The sequence below is a fragment of the Lissotriton vulgaris genome, chromosome 10 (assembly GCF_964263255.1).
Source record: "Lissotriton vulgaris chromosome 10, aLisVul1.2, whole genome shotgun sequence".
Classification (NCBI taxonomy): Eukaryota; Metazoa; Chordata; class Amphibia; order Caudata; family Salamandridae; genus Lissotriton; species Lissotriton vulgaris.
The window spans coordinates 845,609,683-845,627,831 of record NC_141698.1 but is presented as its reverse complement, the minus strand read 5'-3'; the positions used below and the strand labels follow the sequence as shown (position 1 = coordinate 845,627,831).

General features: G+C 41.6%; 1 protein-coding gene across 1 annotated transcript in view; it reads right to left on the bottom strand.

The window, feature by feature from the left end:
- The window catches only part of CUBN (cubilin), a 1,372,460-nt gene that overhangs the window by 132,363 nt on the left and 1,221,948 nt on the right, over window positions 1–18,149 (bottom strand). The window contains exons 60-61 of the mRNA XM_086941783.1: window positions 13,284–13,489; window positions 10,801–10,963 (exon numbers count right to left, since the gene is read on the bottom strand). Coding sequence (XP_086797909.1) covers window positions 10,801–10,963; window positions 13,284–13,489 — 369 coding nt within the window. The remainder of the gene's footprint in view (window positions 1–10,800; window positions 10,964–13,283; window positions 13,490–18,149) is intronic.

The window sequence follows — 18,149 nt, the reverse complement described above, 5'->3', positions numbered from 1 at the left end:
TGGGAAAGGGCAATTTTTTAAAGTGCTAGTGCTAAGTGGGAATACATTCCAATTGGTAGGTTTATGGTCACATGATGCACCTACTTATAGATACAGACAACAGACTTTGAATTTCAAATACATCTCGGGATAATCCCTAGGCTAACGTCATGTTGTAACGATGGATACTGTATCAATAAAGTGCAAATGCAAATTCATATATATACACAGTGTAAACAAAGATCACTGGATAAATCCAATTGTGCAAATCAAAAAACGATGTGCAAAGTGCAATGTGCTACATGAAGATCATACTTAAAACATGTCTACTATATACAATATATACTCTGCACACAAAGTCATGTATAACACCTAATTAATAAGTTAGTGAATACAGAAATATATCATAAATATATAAATATATATGTTAAAACCATGACTGTACAGTGCATTGTAAACAAATATACAGATAAGCACAACACCATTCACTTGGGATGAGATCTATAGTACGTAAAAATAAAAATATATAGCATAAATGTTTTCGCTCTAATACCCAGATCGCAGCATCCCATTATAAATGCACAAAAAATGTCTACACATACGTTGAGCTGGAAAGATCACGGGCAGAGGAGACGTTGACCCCTCCCACAAAAAGAGAGGGGAAACCATCGCAGCCTCTGCCCCGCTACCATCCACTATGCTCATGAATTGCCTGAACAGACCAAAACCTAGAACCAGATGTACCTAGGTGAAAGGTGAGTAAAAAGAAGATAAACATGTGCACTTTTTTATGTGAAACTTTTTCAAGATTTTTTGTGACTATGTGACATTGTTTTCTCCTACTCATTACCAGTAGATCAAGCTGGTGAGTCCTTATAAAAGTGAGCAAAGCTCTTAGTACATCATAGTGCAACCTAAGCCTAGGCTGCACCCCACCTTCAGGAACCATCCAACCCTCTGATCTGTGCAGTGTGGACGACACTAATCTCTATAGGAGGACAGACAAATACACCACTGTTATCTATTCAGAAGCAACAACTGCTCAACAGGAGAAACAGAAGACAATATATGACAGTATGGAATTGTCATAGACACGTATAAAAGTCTTCTGTAGAATTCAGTCCCCCGGAGCTCGACAGTCCATATCCAGTATATATCTGGTTTCCAGCTTTCTTAGGGCCCCGTCCCTATCTCCTCCTCTCCTAAGAGGACCAACACAGTCGATCGCATAGTAGCGCAATAGGGAACTGTCATTGTTATGGTGTTCCTTGAAATGACGGGCCACCGGATATGATGGGTCACTAGTATTGATGGCCCTAATGTGCTGGAGTATCCTCTTGTGCACCTGCAATTTGGTGCTGCCGACATAACGTAGGGCACACGGACACTCCAGCACATACACCACATATTCACTCTTACACGTAAGCTGTTGTTTTATCTTACGTGTCTCAGAGGTGAATGGGATAGCGTACTCTGTTTTATTCAATCCATGCTGGCAAGCCTTGCAGGATGAACACTTCCTAAAGCCCCTACTTTTCCCTAACCAATTTTTGCTGGTCAGAACTTCTGGGCTTGATTTAACTAGGGCATTCTGCATAGAATACGCTCGCCTATATGTGATGGAAGGGGTACTAGGTATTCTGTCCCCTATCACTGGGTCACATTTTACTAGATTCCAATGTTTGGAAATTATTTTCCCCAGCGCGGCCTGTTGCCTGTTAAAGGCCCAAATCAATCTGACTGGTTGATCATTGGAGGTGGTTGGCTTTTTATGGACCTTAGGCTCAAGGGCCTGGCTGCGTGGGATAGCATTAGCTTTAACTATGGCTTTGTCCACTATTGCAGCCTGATATCCCCTAGCCAGGAATCTGGACCTGCTGGCTTGCTGTGCCAGTTGGCACTGGGCTTCTGTGCTGCTTAACCGTCTTATACGCAGCATTTCTCCATACGGAATGCTACGTATAAGGTGAGCAGGATGATGGCTGCTGGCATGGAGGATCGTATTTCCTGCCGTCTCCTTGCGGTATAGCCTCGTTTCTAGACTTGTTGCTCCTGGTGTGACTGTCATGTCCAGAAAGTGCACCTGGTCCCTACTGATGTTAGAGGTAAAGTGCAGATTATAGTCATTCTTGTTGATGAGGTCAACAAAGTGTTCAGCCTCCTGGCGAGTGCCCTTCCAGACTAGGAACACATCGTCAATATAACGATACCACCTAACAATAGATTGTCTGGAAATGTCAGCGTGCGTGCCATGGAGAACCTGCCTCTCCCAGTAGCCCATGTGAAGACAGGCATAACTGGAGAGAAACAGGCCCCCATAGCCACACCCCTGACCTGCTGGTAATATCTATTGTTAAACATGAAAAAATTATGGTGTAAACAAAATGAAATCATTGACAGTAACATGCGGTTGTGGTCAGCCATGATAATAGGTCTCAGTCCTAGGTAGAATTCTATGGCTCTGAGTCCGTCTTGATGGTTAATGCTCGTATATAAAGACGTGACGTCTAGTGTGATGAGCCACAGATCCATACCCCACTCTATATCCTGTATCTTTCTTACAAAGTCGTTGGAATCTTGCACAAACGATGGTAAATCCTGCACAAATTCCTGTAAGAAAGAGTCCACATAAATAGTTGTCTTCTCTAACAAGCCCCCACATGCTGAAATTATTGGTCTTCCCGGGGGCTTGTTTGGATTTTTGTGGATCTTAGGGATTAGGTAAAGGACTGGCGTGACTGGATGGTTATTCTTAAGATATTTCAGCTCATCCATGCTCAGTAGGCCAAAAGATCTCCACCCCATGAGCAAGGAATGGAAGTCTTCCTGAGCTTTTTTGACCAATGAAATGTCACTGTGTCTATAACAGTTCAGATCATTCAATTGGGAGAGAGCTTCTTCAAGGTATAGTTTTCGTGGCCACAAAACTATATTGCCTCCCTTGTCAGCCTGTCTGACAATGACATTTTCATTGGCCTGAATTTTTTGGATGAGGTGCATGTACTGATCATTTTGTGAAAATCTTTTCCGTTTGGAGTTGAGCACTTTGGAGTGTAGTGACTTAATGTCTTTATATATATATATATATATATATATATATATATATATATATATATATATATATATATATATATATATATATATTTATATATATATATCCAGCAGGTTTCCCCTCGAGGGGACGATGGAGTCGCAGAAAGAAACAGGCTATAGGCGTTCTTGAGTGCAATTTTTCATTTAATCCATTAATCCATCGGGGGTCATTAAACAATATAGAAACCAACGCGTTTCGACAGCGTCCGCTGTCTTGCTCACGGTCAGTATACTGTGCATAGCTCAACAGTTTTAAAGAACCTACAAGCAACATGATTAAACACGCCCCCTTGTCACATGTTACATGACCCACATGCTTGGAATTCTGGGACTTGTAGTTTAGTCTTATATTAGTGTGTAATACTTATACAGGTGACTACATGTGAGGGCTTAGTAATTTATCTAAGGTGCTCGGTGACTGGCAATTTGTTAGAGTGAGCTATTTGTTAATAGTCCTCCATTTGCCACTGTTGGTTCTGTAACCGGTTTTAGCTTGGGGAGTACTGCCCTCCAGTGGGCATAATTACAATTTGACATATATATATATATTACCCACTGGCGTTTGCCAGTAGGTAGTTAGGACCTTTTATCCATAGGAAATCCGTAACATTCTATTGTCAATAACTTTGCCGTCGATTGATGAATCTTCTTGAAATGTTCCAAACTTTTGGCCAGCTCAGTTCCGCTCCTTCCCTGAAATATATATATATATATTTGAAGCATGCACTTTTCCAGCACTTTGAATTGAATAAAAATGAAATCTGGCATCAGAATATACCTGAGTCTGTGATCCTGTTTGTGCACGGAGGCACTAAGGAGAAAATGGAGTGAATACATATATATATTAAGAAATGAATAAGCATATCTGATTATTTAGATACAATGTTTTTAATTATTGCACATTTGCACATCACATTTGATATAATTGAAAGTACCTGTATATGTATCAATGTGGCAGCGTGAATCTTTTTTCTATGTCCATCTCGACAAGCAGTATCACGTGCAAGGGAATGGTCACTTTAAAAAGGTGTGTTTTTGTTTTCACGTTGTCATGTGAACAAGGCTCTTTTCGAGCCGAAACGTTATGGCGACTAGCACGCATACATAAATAAATTTTGCACCGGAGTCCAGGTCCGTGTCTGTGTTAATTGGGGCAGGGGATACAAGCAGGCTGCTTCAGCAATTTCACGGAGTTCGAGGATATTATTGGCCAGGTGGCTACATACGGCCACAACACGAGACCCTCTCCAAATTGGACATCGCCGAAAACTAAGCCATTTCCTGGCTTGCCTGGAGTATTCAAATCCTTGGAAGAGGAACGGCGTTTGACCCCCCACAGCATTTGAACTTCAAGATTGAACGCCAAGAGAGGAGGAGCCCTCTGGAGTGCCGGGTCGGAGGACACGCTACACCGGAGGTAATCACTCTTTCTGAAACGGCATTAGCTTTTTTCCAAGAAGCAGGGCCGGAGAGTTTGGGTGCACAGGGGCTACGTGGTTCAAGGAGAAATTTGAACCCGTTCTAAGATCCCCTAATAAAAGAACTAAATTGCATATTGTGCTTTATAACAATGTCGGCCGACAACGTGAAGGAACGCGAGGCTACTGCCATGAAAATGTTCTCAGACAGCCTCCCATACCATCAAGCATACGGGATAAAAGCAGCAGTGAGCCTAATATTAAAAATAGCAATCTAAAAGATAAATTTAAAGTTTTGAAAAAAAAGCTCAGAAACGAACAGAGCAAGTGGTGGGAAGCAAAGTCCCTGCAAAGTTATATCGACGAGAACTGAATTCCAAGGGGTTTACGTATATTAACAGCGCCAAGCTACGAAAATCCGAACCCGGACCTCATGAAGGAATGGGCCGAGAGCAATCTCGAGGCTTCATGGGCAACTGGTACTCATATGGGTTAAATATGCGGAGATAGACAGGGCGCAATTGCTAAAGGAAATCGCCACACTCTATGAGGAATTGGATGCCATTGAGGAAAATGAGGAAAAGTAAAAACTGACGGAGGAAATGAATGATAGACTTAAAAAAGAGCAGACAAAAATAATGGATAGAAAGGCGTATACATTTCAACTTGACCGCAATGACTATGAGCTAGGTCAGATCTTTACCTTCTCCAAAAAATATGACGCCTATCGGGGAACAAAAAATAAGGCCCAAGGTCATGCAAAAACCACAATATGAAGCAAGGATAAAACTGACTCAACTATGTCAGATATAAGCTCTGGGGCAGGCAGTGAATCTGACTCTGACCAACGAGGCGCAAGAGGAGCAAGTAATATTACCAAACCACTACCAGGCGAAGACATTCATTTTTTGTGCCAGGAGAGAATGCAGTCGCTGCGACTGCGCGTACAAAGGAATTATGGGGGAAACGCGCAAACTACAAACACAGGCAGAGATGCAGGGCAAGGAAGAGGAACAACATTCAAAAAGAGAGGCAGGGGACAATGGGCGGCCAAAAAGCAGTAGAAAAATTAACAAATGAAACCACTATCATTAACCTGACCTCAACAAAACTTACCAAGGAAGAAGAAAACATTTTAGGACTTGGTTTGTCATATGTCCCTCAAACAAATATGAATTGTGCTGCCACAAGAATTGATGTCTATAAAGCCATGAGCAAGTTGAAACTACGAAAATTCCATTTAATGAAAAATAAAAATCCGACTACTGATGTGGTACATGAGACCGCTGACAATATTACAGCATCTGGATCAACCATGCCCAGCGGAATAGTAGATCTATGGATGACAGAAGAGCAGATTTTGGAGTGGGAACAATTCACAGAACCGGTGAATCAGCAAGTAATCAAGATATAAAGCAAATATCACCTGCCACTCCTCGACATTCAGTCCACTCATGCCCCGGATTCAATAGATATATTCAATGAAAATGTCATATCCCAGATTAAGGAGTTGTATAAAAAAGTAAGTCAAACGAAACATAAATTTGATATCAGTACTGATCAGTATGAGACATTGATACAGAAATTAAGTGATGACAAGCAAACCACAGTACGGGGAAGTGACAAAGGAGGAAACATTGTACTTCTTACAAGATCAATGTACGACAAAGAAGCATACATACAGTTAAACAACAGAGAACACTATGAACGAACTAACATGGCCAATGTAAAAACAATGCAGGTTGAGTACCACTTAAAACTGTCCAAATGGAGAAATAAGAAAATGCTTTCTGATGATGAATACAAGTACTTGAAGAATGAGCATCCGATAATCCCACTCATCTACTTCATTCCAAAAGTACATAAGGATATGGCAAACCCCCCTGGCAGACCTATCATCTCGGCCAGGGGTGGTTTATTCGAAAACACGTCAGTTTATATAGACTACTTCCTGCAGGGTCTAGTTAAATCACTGGACTCTTACATTCAGGACACTGGGGTTTTTCTATTTAAATTGCAAGCCATTGAGTGGGTTGAGGGTTATTGGATGTTGGCACTAGATGTGTCTGCTTTATATACGAGCATATTACATGATGATGGGATTGTTGCAGTACAGTATTATTTATCCCGACGGGCAGAGCAATACAATGATCATAATGCTATGCTACTCATAATGCTTCGTATATGTTTGACCAATAACGTGTTCATGTACAATAGTCTTATTTATCGTCAGTTACAGGAGTCGCAATAGGGACCAGTTTCTCCCCAAGCTACGCATGTTTGCACATGGGAGCTTGGGAGGAACTGGTCCTCAAAGCAGACTACAGAGAGATATTCAACTCGAATATCATTGCATGGTATCGTTTCATAGACAACTTGTTTGTTGTATGGAAGGGAGGGAAAGAGGAAGCCGAGGAATTTGTAAAAGCAATCAATATCAACAAGCTCAATCTAAAATTCACGGTTACAATGAGCCAGACCAGTGTAACCTTTTTAGATACTGAAGTCTATACTGAGAATAACAAGATTTAGACCGGGCTCTTCAGAAAGGAGACAGCCAGCAATACAATTTTGCATGCGGCTAGTGTTCACCCAAACCATCTGATAGCAAGTATACCTTACGGTGAGATGTTACGACTATGCAGAGTATGTAGCAGTGAGACTGACCTAGGGAAGGCACAGACCACCAGCAAGATCAGATTTCTAGAAAGGGGATATTCAGAAGAATTGGTGGATAGGGCCATTACCAGATCCAAACTTAAGGAAAGACGGGACCTATTGACCAAGTATGATCACACAATCCTAAGTGATAGTTCTGTATGTTTGAATAGTACCAACAAACCACAAAATGATTTCAGGATCATTACGGGTTTTAACACCATGGCTGCTGTGCATTTTACCCTCCTGTGCTAAAATTCCTTGAATACTTTATTCATGACGAGCTCAGCTCGTCATCAGCACAGCTCAACTGTGCCTCATGATGAGCTGAGCTCGTCATGAGCATCGAAAGGATTAATAAATAACATCAAGAGCTATATCGTATTATCAACCGTAATTGGTCAACACTAAAGAGTGATCCCATCCTTGGTCCTACACTACCCAGTAAGGCAATCCTTACATACAGTCGAGCACCCTCCATGAGGGATCGCCTCATCAATACCAACCCCGAAGTGATGAAAAAACTTCTTGGTTACATACCAATAGTGGCTATTTTAAGTGCTAAGTCTGCAAATCATGTACACATGGTGTAAACACCAAGACTTACAAATATGGGTTCAGTGATAAGGAACACAAAAAAGGCAAGGTTTTAACCTGCAAAACAGAGTATGCCATTTATGTGCTCCAATGTCCATGTTCCCTTGGGTATGTAGGGAGTACAAAGTTGGAGGTGCATAAACGTATCCTGCAGCACCTAAGGGCAATCACGAACCAAGACAATACCTACCCAGTAGCCCGACACTTTAAAGATGTACACCAAAGTAACAACAAAGGGCTAAAATTTTATGTAATTGATGCTGTGATAGCGAGCAGACGTGGAGGGGACAGAGAAGCTTTGCTTCGTAAACTGGAAACAAAATATATCCTCTGTCTAGACTGTAAACAGCCGGGTGGATTGAATATTACGGAAGATTTGCACACTAGCCTTGAATAGCAACTAACATATTTTAACATTCGGGGTTCAATTGACACTTTAATCACCTGTATATATTAGTGAATGGTTGTTTAGTGATTTTTTAGTGATTTTTTAATCATTTTTAATCATCTATGTACTATTTATTATCTTAAAGTGTTTTAAACATCTCTGTTCATCATACCCCATTGCTGCTTAGATTTGAACACAGTCATTTTGAGAGGGGTGGATACTCTTATATTGTAATTCTGATATGAAATGTTGTACTGATGCACTTTATTCCTCTTTTTCTATATGATATTTCGTCCTAATATAATTGCTATCAAGATGATCTTAATTATGTTAACAGTAGGTTACTACAAGAAGATCTTGAGTGAGATTGGTCTCAGTCCACTCATATAACTAACTATGAACATGATGACTACTGCTTTCACGTTAGGAATTAATTTTATTCAGAAGTTTTTTTCTGTACACACACATAGCACTTTTTTGCACAGCTGTAAGCATTTACAGCCCACAATTGTACTGTGTGATTGGACCAGTCATATGGGGATTTATCCCGCAATTTTGACAGGGTCCAAGAAATTAAAAAAAAGATAACGCAATGATTCAATTATTTTGGATATTGTATCTATTGATCTGTGCACTTTACTTGATTATAATGCATGGCTGCGCTTAGTCAATGATTGGATTCGTGATATTTTGCACATTAGTGATTATTTTGCACAAGCCAGATTTTGAATATACTGGGGTTACCTGAATGCTCTGGCGTCAGGTTTACACAGTTATTCTATCAAGTACAAGTTTTTAAACATTACTGATATATTTATTTATATATGGCGTAATTTTGCACAATGTAAACTGGTTTTTGTCGTTACAAACAAAGTTTAAGTTGTAATGCTTGTAATATACATTTTTTAATCTAGTATTTAAGAAATGAATAAGCATATCTGATTATTTAGATACAATGTTTTTAATTACTGCACATTTGCACATCACATTTGATATAATTGAAAGTACCGGTATATGGGGGATCAATGTGGCAGCGTGAATCTTTTTTATATGTCCATCTTGACAAGCAGTATCACGTGCAAGGGAATGGACACTTTAAAAAGGTGTGTTCTTGTTTTCACGTTATCATGTGAACAAGGCTCTTTTCGAGCCGAAAACGTTATGGCGACTAGCACACATAATTAAATACATTTTGCACCGGAGTCCAAGTCCGTATCTGTGTTAATTGGGGCAGGCGATACAAGCAGGCTGCTTCAGCAATTTCACGGAGTTTGAGGATATATATATATATATATATATATATATAATATATATATATATATATATATATATATATATATATATATATAATATATATATACATATATATATATAGATATATATATACAGACACACATATATAAAAACATATTTAAATTTGACAGAAACACACAGTCTCTGGATGATGTTATCAGTGATGTCATTTGGGATGTCATCAGTGATGTCACTGACTAGGTCATGAATGATGTAATATGTGACGTCATCAGAAGTGCATTGCAGGGGCGTGAGTTATAGTTAGCTCAACTAACTGTAATGGCCAAATTTCTCTGGTTTTTTCCAACTAAGTATAACTTCCCTGAAATCTGTGGTATTTTTCAGTGAATTTCTAAGGTTTTTTAAATGCTAATTTCTAACTATAACGTCCCGAAACCTATGATTTTTCAGTGAATATATATATATATAAGAATAAAACCTGGACACTCAGATATGCTGTGAAAAATGTAATGGTCCAACACACGACGCGTTTCGGCTTGCACCTTGTTCACGTGAACAAGGCGCAAGGTGTATTGTTCTGAAATGAGGCAGGCAAATGGGCAGTTGAGCTGTGAAAGGAATTGGCCTGTTAGAGGCTGCTTGTACTCTATAAAGGCTTCTGGGATGTCGCCGTTCTGGTGCTACTCACCCTTTGGTGAGAAGCACCAGAACGGCGCCACAGGAGCTGAATATATTTCTTGGACACTTTCGGGGGTGATTTCCATAGGGAGTTTTCAACAGTGCTTACACCAAAAATGGCTGATGTACACTCACATTTGACATAAAGCTGGACCCTTACCCAGGAAGCCTGCAATTGTGAATCATTTACAGTTACTAATCTGTCGTATACCACCACTGTTGTGGTCACAAATCATTGATTGCATCCTTTTCGAAATCTCAGATAGAATGGGGGTCCTCTTTCGCGTCCCCTTTTGTTTCTAATTCAGGAACGGTTGCAAAAGCCATGTTATACCATTTTGATTTGGCAAAGCAAAGCATCGATGTTTGATTTTGTAATTAGAAGAATTCAAGGATTTGTGTCTCTAAAAGGGCTTTGTACAGCTGGTCTTATATTCCTAGAGCTACACTATGTGACAAAATACATTTAGAAAGTAATATTTATATAAAGTGCATAATAATACTTATATTATACAGCTTGCCAGGATGTATGCTGTTTACATGAGATTCGTTGGTAAAGGCACTTAGATAAGGAATTAAGCAGTGAGAAAAGACAGCAGGAAAATGTGCAAAATGTCAAATTGCAATGCATCAATATAATTTTACGAGCTTTTGCACACATCTAAATGTGCATTTCATAGCTTTAGTACTGGCTGTGTAGTACAAAGTGATTACAAAAAGTTATAAGGTACTTACGCTCCAACATTGTATAAGTTGCATTAAAGCCATCCCTTTCCACGGTAACGTCGGAAACAAACTTAACTGTCAAAAAGTTTCCAGTGGAGACAAATGGAGCTGGTAAACTGGAGCCACAGAAGGTACCAACGACATTGGCATTTTCATTATCTCCATCATACAGCTGGAAGAGAAATGCAGCACGTTACTAAGAGTTCTCAGTGGTGGCGGGAAGATGATTCCTCTGGTAACTGTGTGATCACTCGAAATCTGCCTGAAACAAATTAAGCATCACAAAATCTCGGCTCCTACAAACCCTGCATGTATGTCAGTGCTTTAGTCATACACAGCTCTATCCGCAGTAAGACCTATCCTGGACCATTCTCTCATCAGAGGAGAGTGGTTTTCCTTTGTGTTATTTGTTCCCATCCTGCCACTGTTTTATCAGTAAACTACATTTGCAAGGACATGCAGGAAACTCTGGTCTCCGACAATATCTTATTCAAATTAACTTTATTTGACTGGAAAAAATAAACTATCTGGTGAATGTGAAGAGGGCTCAAAGTGTGTCCTTACACTGCTGGGTGATTATCGAGCCTGAAAATAATGGTGCCAAAATGTCAGTTTGAGGAAAATAAAAAGGTGGCAGGTTATCTGCTTGAAATAATCCCAGCCAATGTTTAAACGGTGCAGCAGGTGCTGTGGCACTGGGCCCAAAAGTTGTCAGAACACCTCTAAACACCTAATATTGCTATAATTTACAACTAAATATGTAGTCATAAGTACAGTTATCCAGTAAGCACTAGGGTAATGATTTCAATAGTGCAGCAGGTGCAGTGGCACTGGGACCAAAAGCTCCCGGCCCCCACTAAACACCTAATATTGCTATAGTTTATTCCTACACAGAAAAACACAAGTGCAATTACCTTGCGGACAACAGGGTCACAATTTGACTGGTGCAGCAGGTGGATTAGCATCGGGCCCAAAAATGGTCAGAACTCTCCTAAACACCAAATATTGCTATATTTACCTACTAAACAAGCAGCCACAAGTGTAGTTACCGTGCAGGCACTATTTCAAATATTTCAAGGGTGCAGCAGGTGCAGTGACACTGGGGCCCAAAGCTCTAGGAACCCCTCTAAACAACAAACATAGCAATATTTCACTACTAAACAGACATTCCCAAGTAAAGTTACCTTACAGGCAATAGGGTCATGATTTGAATGGTGCAGCTGGTGCAGTGGCACCGCAGCCAAAAGTTGTCATAACTCCTCTAAACACTAAGCATTGCTATATTTTACTACAAAACAAGTAGTCAGAATTGCAGGTATCTTGCAAGCACTAAGGGCATGATTTGAATGGTGCAGCAGGTGCAAAGGCACCGGGCCAAAAGTTGGCAGACCTCCTCTATACACATAATATTCTATTACAACAATTAATACTATTATTTCACTCCTTAATTTTTTTTTCAATATATTGCTATTACTTACCTGCACTATACAACTAGTAACAGCACACAATGTTGGCTTTTTGTACATAAATAAGTCACAAAACGTTAACAGACTTCCTGTAACGTATATCGTACAACTACTCGGCAAGCTACAACTTACAACAAAAAACAGCTTATTATTAAATACATATGTGAAACATAATGCCTTTACCAATGCTTGTTTTACTGGCTGCAGCTGTTCACTCAGTGATGTGTCCCAAAAGCGTCGGATTGGTAACGCGGGCACTTAGGCAATGCCCGAGGGGCCGGTATCCAAAATCCTGCAGTGGGCTGCTTTTTTGGGAATACTTGGGGGCTGATTTGGGTGGTGTCTGTGTTCGATGGCTCCAGCGTCCCACTGGGTGCCTAAGTGGCCTTTCTAGAGGTAGATGGGCGTCCATTACCTCCCTCTTATCAACGGCAGACGTACAGTCCCTGTCTCTCGCTGGGCCGGCCCATTAATGCATGCATAGTGAGCGGGGCAGGGGGCCTGAGCAGAAGTGGCCTCACTTGTTTTCAGGTGTGTTTCACCAGTGTAAACTGATCTGTGTGGTTTTTTTTATCCCCCCCCCCCCTTTTTTAAATAAAATGTTGCAGAGGCAGTGGTTTGCGGAAAGGTGATATGCAAATGTGGGCCACTTTTTTTAGGGTGCCCGGGCCGATTTCTAATCACAATCCGACCCTGGGACCCAAGGTGGGGCGGGTGGAGGACACTTATAGATGGGGAACCTGCCCAGGGAGCCCTCCAGCGACGCCACAATGGGTCCTTTACCTTCAACTGAACTCGAGTCGCCTGTACGTCACTTTCAACATGGAAAGACGTGAGGTGTGGGCAGCTCAAGGGGCTTGTGAAGAAGCACAATAGGGCCTTGATAATGCCCCTCGTGCATTAGTTATTCCATTTCTTAATCTAAACCCATGAAATAGCGCATGCGCACTCTTTCTGCTGCAGCGAGGCAGCCCACAACCAGTTCTTTCTGTCTCCTTTCATCACGTCTCGATCCTTTGCTCTTACCCTCACATAGTCGTATATACAGTTGCCTCCTGATGCCGTCTCCAGTACAAAGGCCGAGAAAGTGAAGTTGATGATCTTGTTGACGGGTGCCGCGACGGTCCACACACAGTCCAGGTTATTGTCGTACTTCCCGTCACGGTTGGCATCTGGCGAGCTGAGGCTACCGCTTGGGGTTGTCAGGTAGCCTCCACACCCGTGCTGCGGGCCTGCAACACAAGCAGAGAATGGTCATGTCAATGTGAATTCCTGAGAGGCATATCTAACTTTAGATGTTTTTTTCTCCATTGCAGCCAATACTGTGACCTGCTTGGTATTGCGGCACTCACTAGAATTCAAATAGCCATTGTTTATTTTGTTTGCTTTTATTTAGGCGTCGCTCGCCATGAAGTATTCCAGTTTCTACTTTAAGAGAGAAACATGCTTTCAAGTTCATAGCATGTGATGGTGCATGCAGGTGGGTAACACTTTCAATTTTCTGGCGCATTCAGAACTGGGCAGACAAAAGAGAGATGCATATATAGCTAAGCTTAATGAAGGGTGTAATCCTCTCCCACAGGGCGCGAGGAACTCTAGGGGCCTCATTTATGAAAAGTGACGCATCGCTGCGTGAAAACAGCGATGCGTCACTTCTCAGTGCGCACTCCTTGCGACATTACTGATGCGTCATATTTACATTATGACGCATCATGTCGCAGGGAGTTACAGATACGTCAGTATTTCTGACGTATGTGTAAGCGCAAAAGTGACGCATTGCTGAAGTGTGTCACAAAAGTAACGCAACTCCAGCAATGTGTCCTTTCACAAGCCCCATGTGAAAGGGCCTGCGTCAGTCTTACACCTGCTGTGAGGCAGGCGCAAGATTTTGACGCAACAGCGTCCTAAAAGTGACGCAGTGAAATCTCATAGATTTCACTGCGTCACTTCTACGACCATTCCTTGCGTCAATACGCCCCTCTTGCATACATTATACCTGGCGCAGGAATAATGTGGCGCAGGGGTTTAAAAAGTGACGCATCTACCTAGATGCGTCACTTTGTAAATATGGCGCAAAGAGGCACATTTTTTACGCCACTGCTGCGTCACAAAAAGTGACGCACCGGCGGCGTAAAAGTGACGCACAGCCTCATAAATGAGGCCCCTGATCCTTAGAGCCCTCCACATATTTGACAGATAAAAGAGTCCCCAGTTTGTACTCTAATTTGCTAATGTCCCTGTTTTATGGTGAAACGATAAGACAAATACGATAGCCATACCACAGGTTCGGACGATGCCGACAACACAGTTGGCAGGTCTGGTTGTCTACCACAATTTTTGGTCAGTTTCAGAATTAATGTAACATACCCGTCAAACAGCGAATTTAATGAAATCACGCTTTACTTCTGTATACAGTGGTGCCTGAAGAGAGAGAGAGAGAAAGAGATAGAGAGAGAGAGAGAGAGAGAGAGAGAGAGAGAGAGAGAGAGAGAAAACAAGATATAATTCTTAACTTTGTGCTTTGCTTTAGCATGGTCTCCCTTCTTGAGCCTGCAGAGGGCGCTCAAACACTACAAGTGACCTTAAACATATTGGCATATGACTCTAAAAAACAACATTTCCATTACATTTAAGTTATTTAGTTCTCGCATTCAGGAACAACTATTTACACATAACCACACAGGAATTATTGAAACGAGTGCTTTAAATGGACCGGCACTGTCCGGTACTTAGGAACGGCACTTTTTTTATTTTGAGAGAAGTACCTGCACTTCTCAAGAGTGGCGTAATACTTTTAATTTGGGAGTACCAGCACTGCTCCGAAACCAAGCAGGCACTCCGGTACAGGATACCTGCACTTCTATTTTTCCAACTCAAGCGCTGATTGCCTTAGGCTATGTCCTGATTGTGAGAGTATAGTGACATTTCACTCGTCACTTCACACGTGAGTACCTCTGCTTGGCTCAAGTGCCTGCAGCTCGAGCTCTGTTGCAAACAGGGGATGTGCTCGGTTTCCTGTGCCATGGCCGTGGTCTCATGTTTGCTGCTGGGTGGGGGTTAAATACGAGTAGCGGGCGAATGGCTCCATGCTACTTCATTCCTCAACATCCACATATTTACACACATAAAGGCAGACACACAGAGACCCACAGCCGCAGATTCTGAGACTTTGCTTACAAACGGGGGGTGGGGGGCCTTATTTACAAGCCCGTTGCGCCACCCTTATGTCACTTTTCCCATGTTAAAAATAACACAAAAGTGGCACAAGTGGCTTGTACATAAGCCCCTGAATTTGTGTGTGCTAAAAAAAGTCTAACTGACGTTAGGGGACAGTGTAGATAGATTATTGTTGAACTTTGACACTGTATCCAAATAATTATCCTGGACCGGCTCACAAAAAGCATGCGATAGAGGTTTACGGATTCCTTAACATAGACATTTTTTTTCTTCATATGATGACTAAAGAGGGGGAGCCTACATTAATGGAAGACCTAGTAAGACTGGCGGGTCAAGGTGGGCTCACATTGTCCCAATAAGTGGCATTTTGCTTTTACATTCAGGTAGCAAGACTATGGATTTTAAAACTTGTCGGCCCAGGTTAGGGTCTCTTCCATGGTCTGCGGTCTCAATACCAAAACTGCAGATTGGGCCATTGGAAACGCTGGGACCTGAATCAGTTGTGACGAGTTAGAGGATTCCACGACATGGACACACTTTTTTTGTTAATCACTAAGGGGGCTCCTTTGATGGAACCCCAGTAAGGCTGGTGTGTCATGGTGCACTCATACTGCGGCAATAAGTGGTCATTTGCTTTAACATTCGAGATGTGGGCCTCATTAGCAAGAACCATGGGGGCAGGCATATTAGCAAGAACCTTGTTAAAATTATCGCCGTTTTAGCAGCACGAAACTGCCGCTATAACAGCGATAATTGGCTTGCTAATATGTGTTATAGAATTCCAATAGAAGCCCAGGTTAGATGTCCGGCACATCTAACCTGGGCTTCTATTGGAATTCTATAACGGCGATAATTTTAACAAGGTTCTTGCTAATATGCCCTATGGATTTTAAAACTTGTCAGCCCATGTTAGGTTTCCTTCCATAGTCTGCGGTCTTAATACCAAAACTGCGGACTGGGGATTGGACATGCAGAGGCCACAACTACTTGAGGTCCACAGACTTCGAGAAGGGTTTGCAGACCCTACAACACGTATTTTAAAACTTTCTTATTTGAGAACTATAGCATGGGGGTCCTGTGAAGGGACTCCAAGTCCCTTCAAAGACCCCTGAGACTCAATGTGTGCTCACCCTTCCCCATTATATCGCCTTTTGTATTTATTTTGAGGATGCAGGATCTGTGTCCCGGGTCTTGTAATGAAGTCTAAAAAAGACAGATTTTCTTGTGGCCAGCCAGTCCGAGTCTTTGGGTCCGAAGTCTCTGTTTTGAGTACTTGGACCTAAAATAAACAACAAGGTGAAAAGCTTCCCCTGTGCAATAGGATTTTTTCTTTAAATTTAGTTTGTAGATGGCCCTTGAAACAAAGGGCTTATTTAAAAGCCCATTGTGCCGACAGAGCATCATTTTTATTGACGCACCAGCAGCTTAATCGGCTTCCTCATATTTGCAAGGCCATGTAAAGTCACCCAGCGTGACTTTACACATCCTTTTAAATATGTTTCCTATTCACGCATAACATCTGTGTGAAAGGGGCGTTCCATGGGTGTTGCTGTGGGTGTTCCCACACAACATCCATGGAACTTGACGTATTCCCAGATTTACAAAATGTTTTAAACCTGGGAATGCGTCAGAATCGTGTTCCCCCCCAGGGGAGGTGTAAGCAGGTGCAATAAGGAGAAATACTTTTATTTCTCCTAATTTATTCTTCTTTCTATGCATGCTGCATTCTGCATTCCTCAGCACAAATAGAAAGAGGAAAATGCCTTTAATGATTGTTTTTGTGCAGGAAGGTGTACCTTCCTTCTGAAAAATCCCCTCAGGGCAGGTACCCTTACAAAGTGACACAAGGAGGTCTGGCCTGGAGCACGGCTGCTGTTTGTGCGCTGGTGCAGGGGAGAAGGACAGGAATGCACCGTTCTTGTAGATACAGCACATTCATGCCCTTTTATTTTGATGCACGGCAGCGCAGCAGGAAGGCCTTTTTCGGAACCAAGAAGAACGTGTAAGAGTGGCAGTAAATAATGTGCCATCCTCCAGTGTTCAAAAGGGGGCATAGTACCTGGGTTCATCCCTAGAGTCCATGTACACCTGAGTAGACCAACTGGTTAGAGGCCAACATGGCTTTAAGAACATATCTGAAAACAAAAATTATGGATGGAGATTTTAATATGACCCTGTCAAAAGTGGATTCTTCTAGCCACAGTATGAGATTAGCCATGAAACACTTGAATAAGCTGATAAAAATGTACTATCTGTGTGATATTTGGAAGGAAATAAACACAGAAATTAGATACTATACCATTACATGCCCCTGCTATAAAATGGCTTCCAAGTTAGATCATGTTTTTTTTTTTTTTAGAAATATGACCTCGTGAACTATGAGTTGTCTGAAGTACTTGGGAAAAAATGCTTCTAGTTCACAAGGCCAGGATCGCACGGATATGTTGGAGTGCAGATATGGCTGAAAATAAGAGGCAAGCTAGCAAAGGCAATAGTTGTCAGCCCAGGGACCAAGCAGAGGTGCCCATTGCCTCCATTCCTATTTGCCCTATATACTGAGCTGTTTCTCCTCAAAGATGCAGACAGACAGTGCAGTACAGAGTTGCCTCTTGGGAGGGTTTAAGATAAAAACGTATGCTGATGATTTAGTACTATACTTAAAGCTAGAACAATGAAAAGAAAATGGATTTAGTATTATTCAGAATTTTCTTTGCA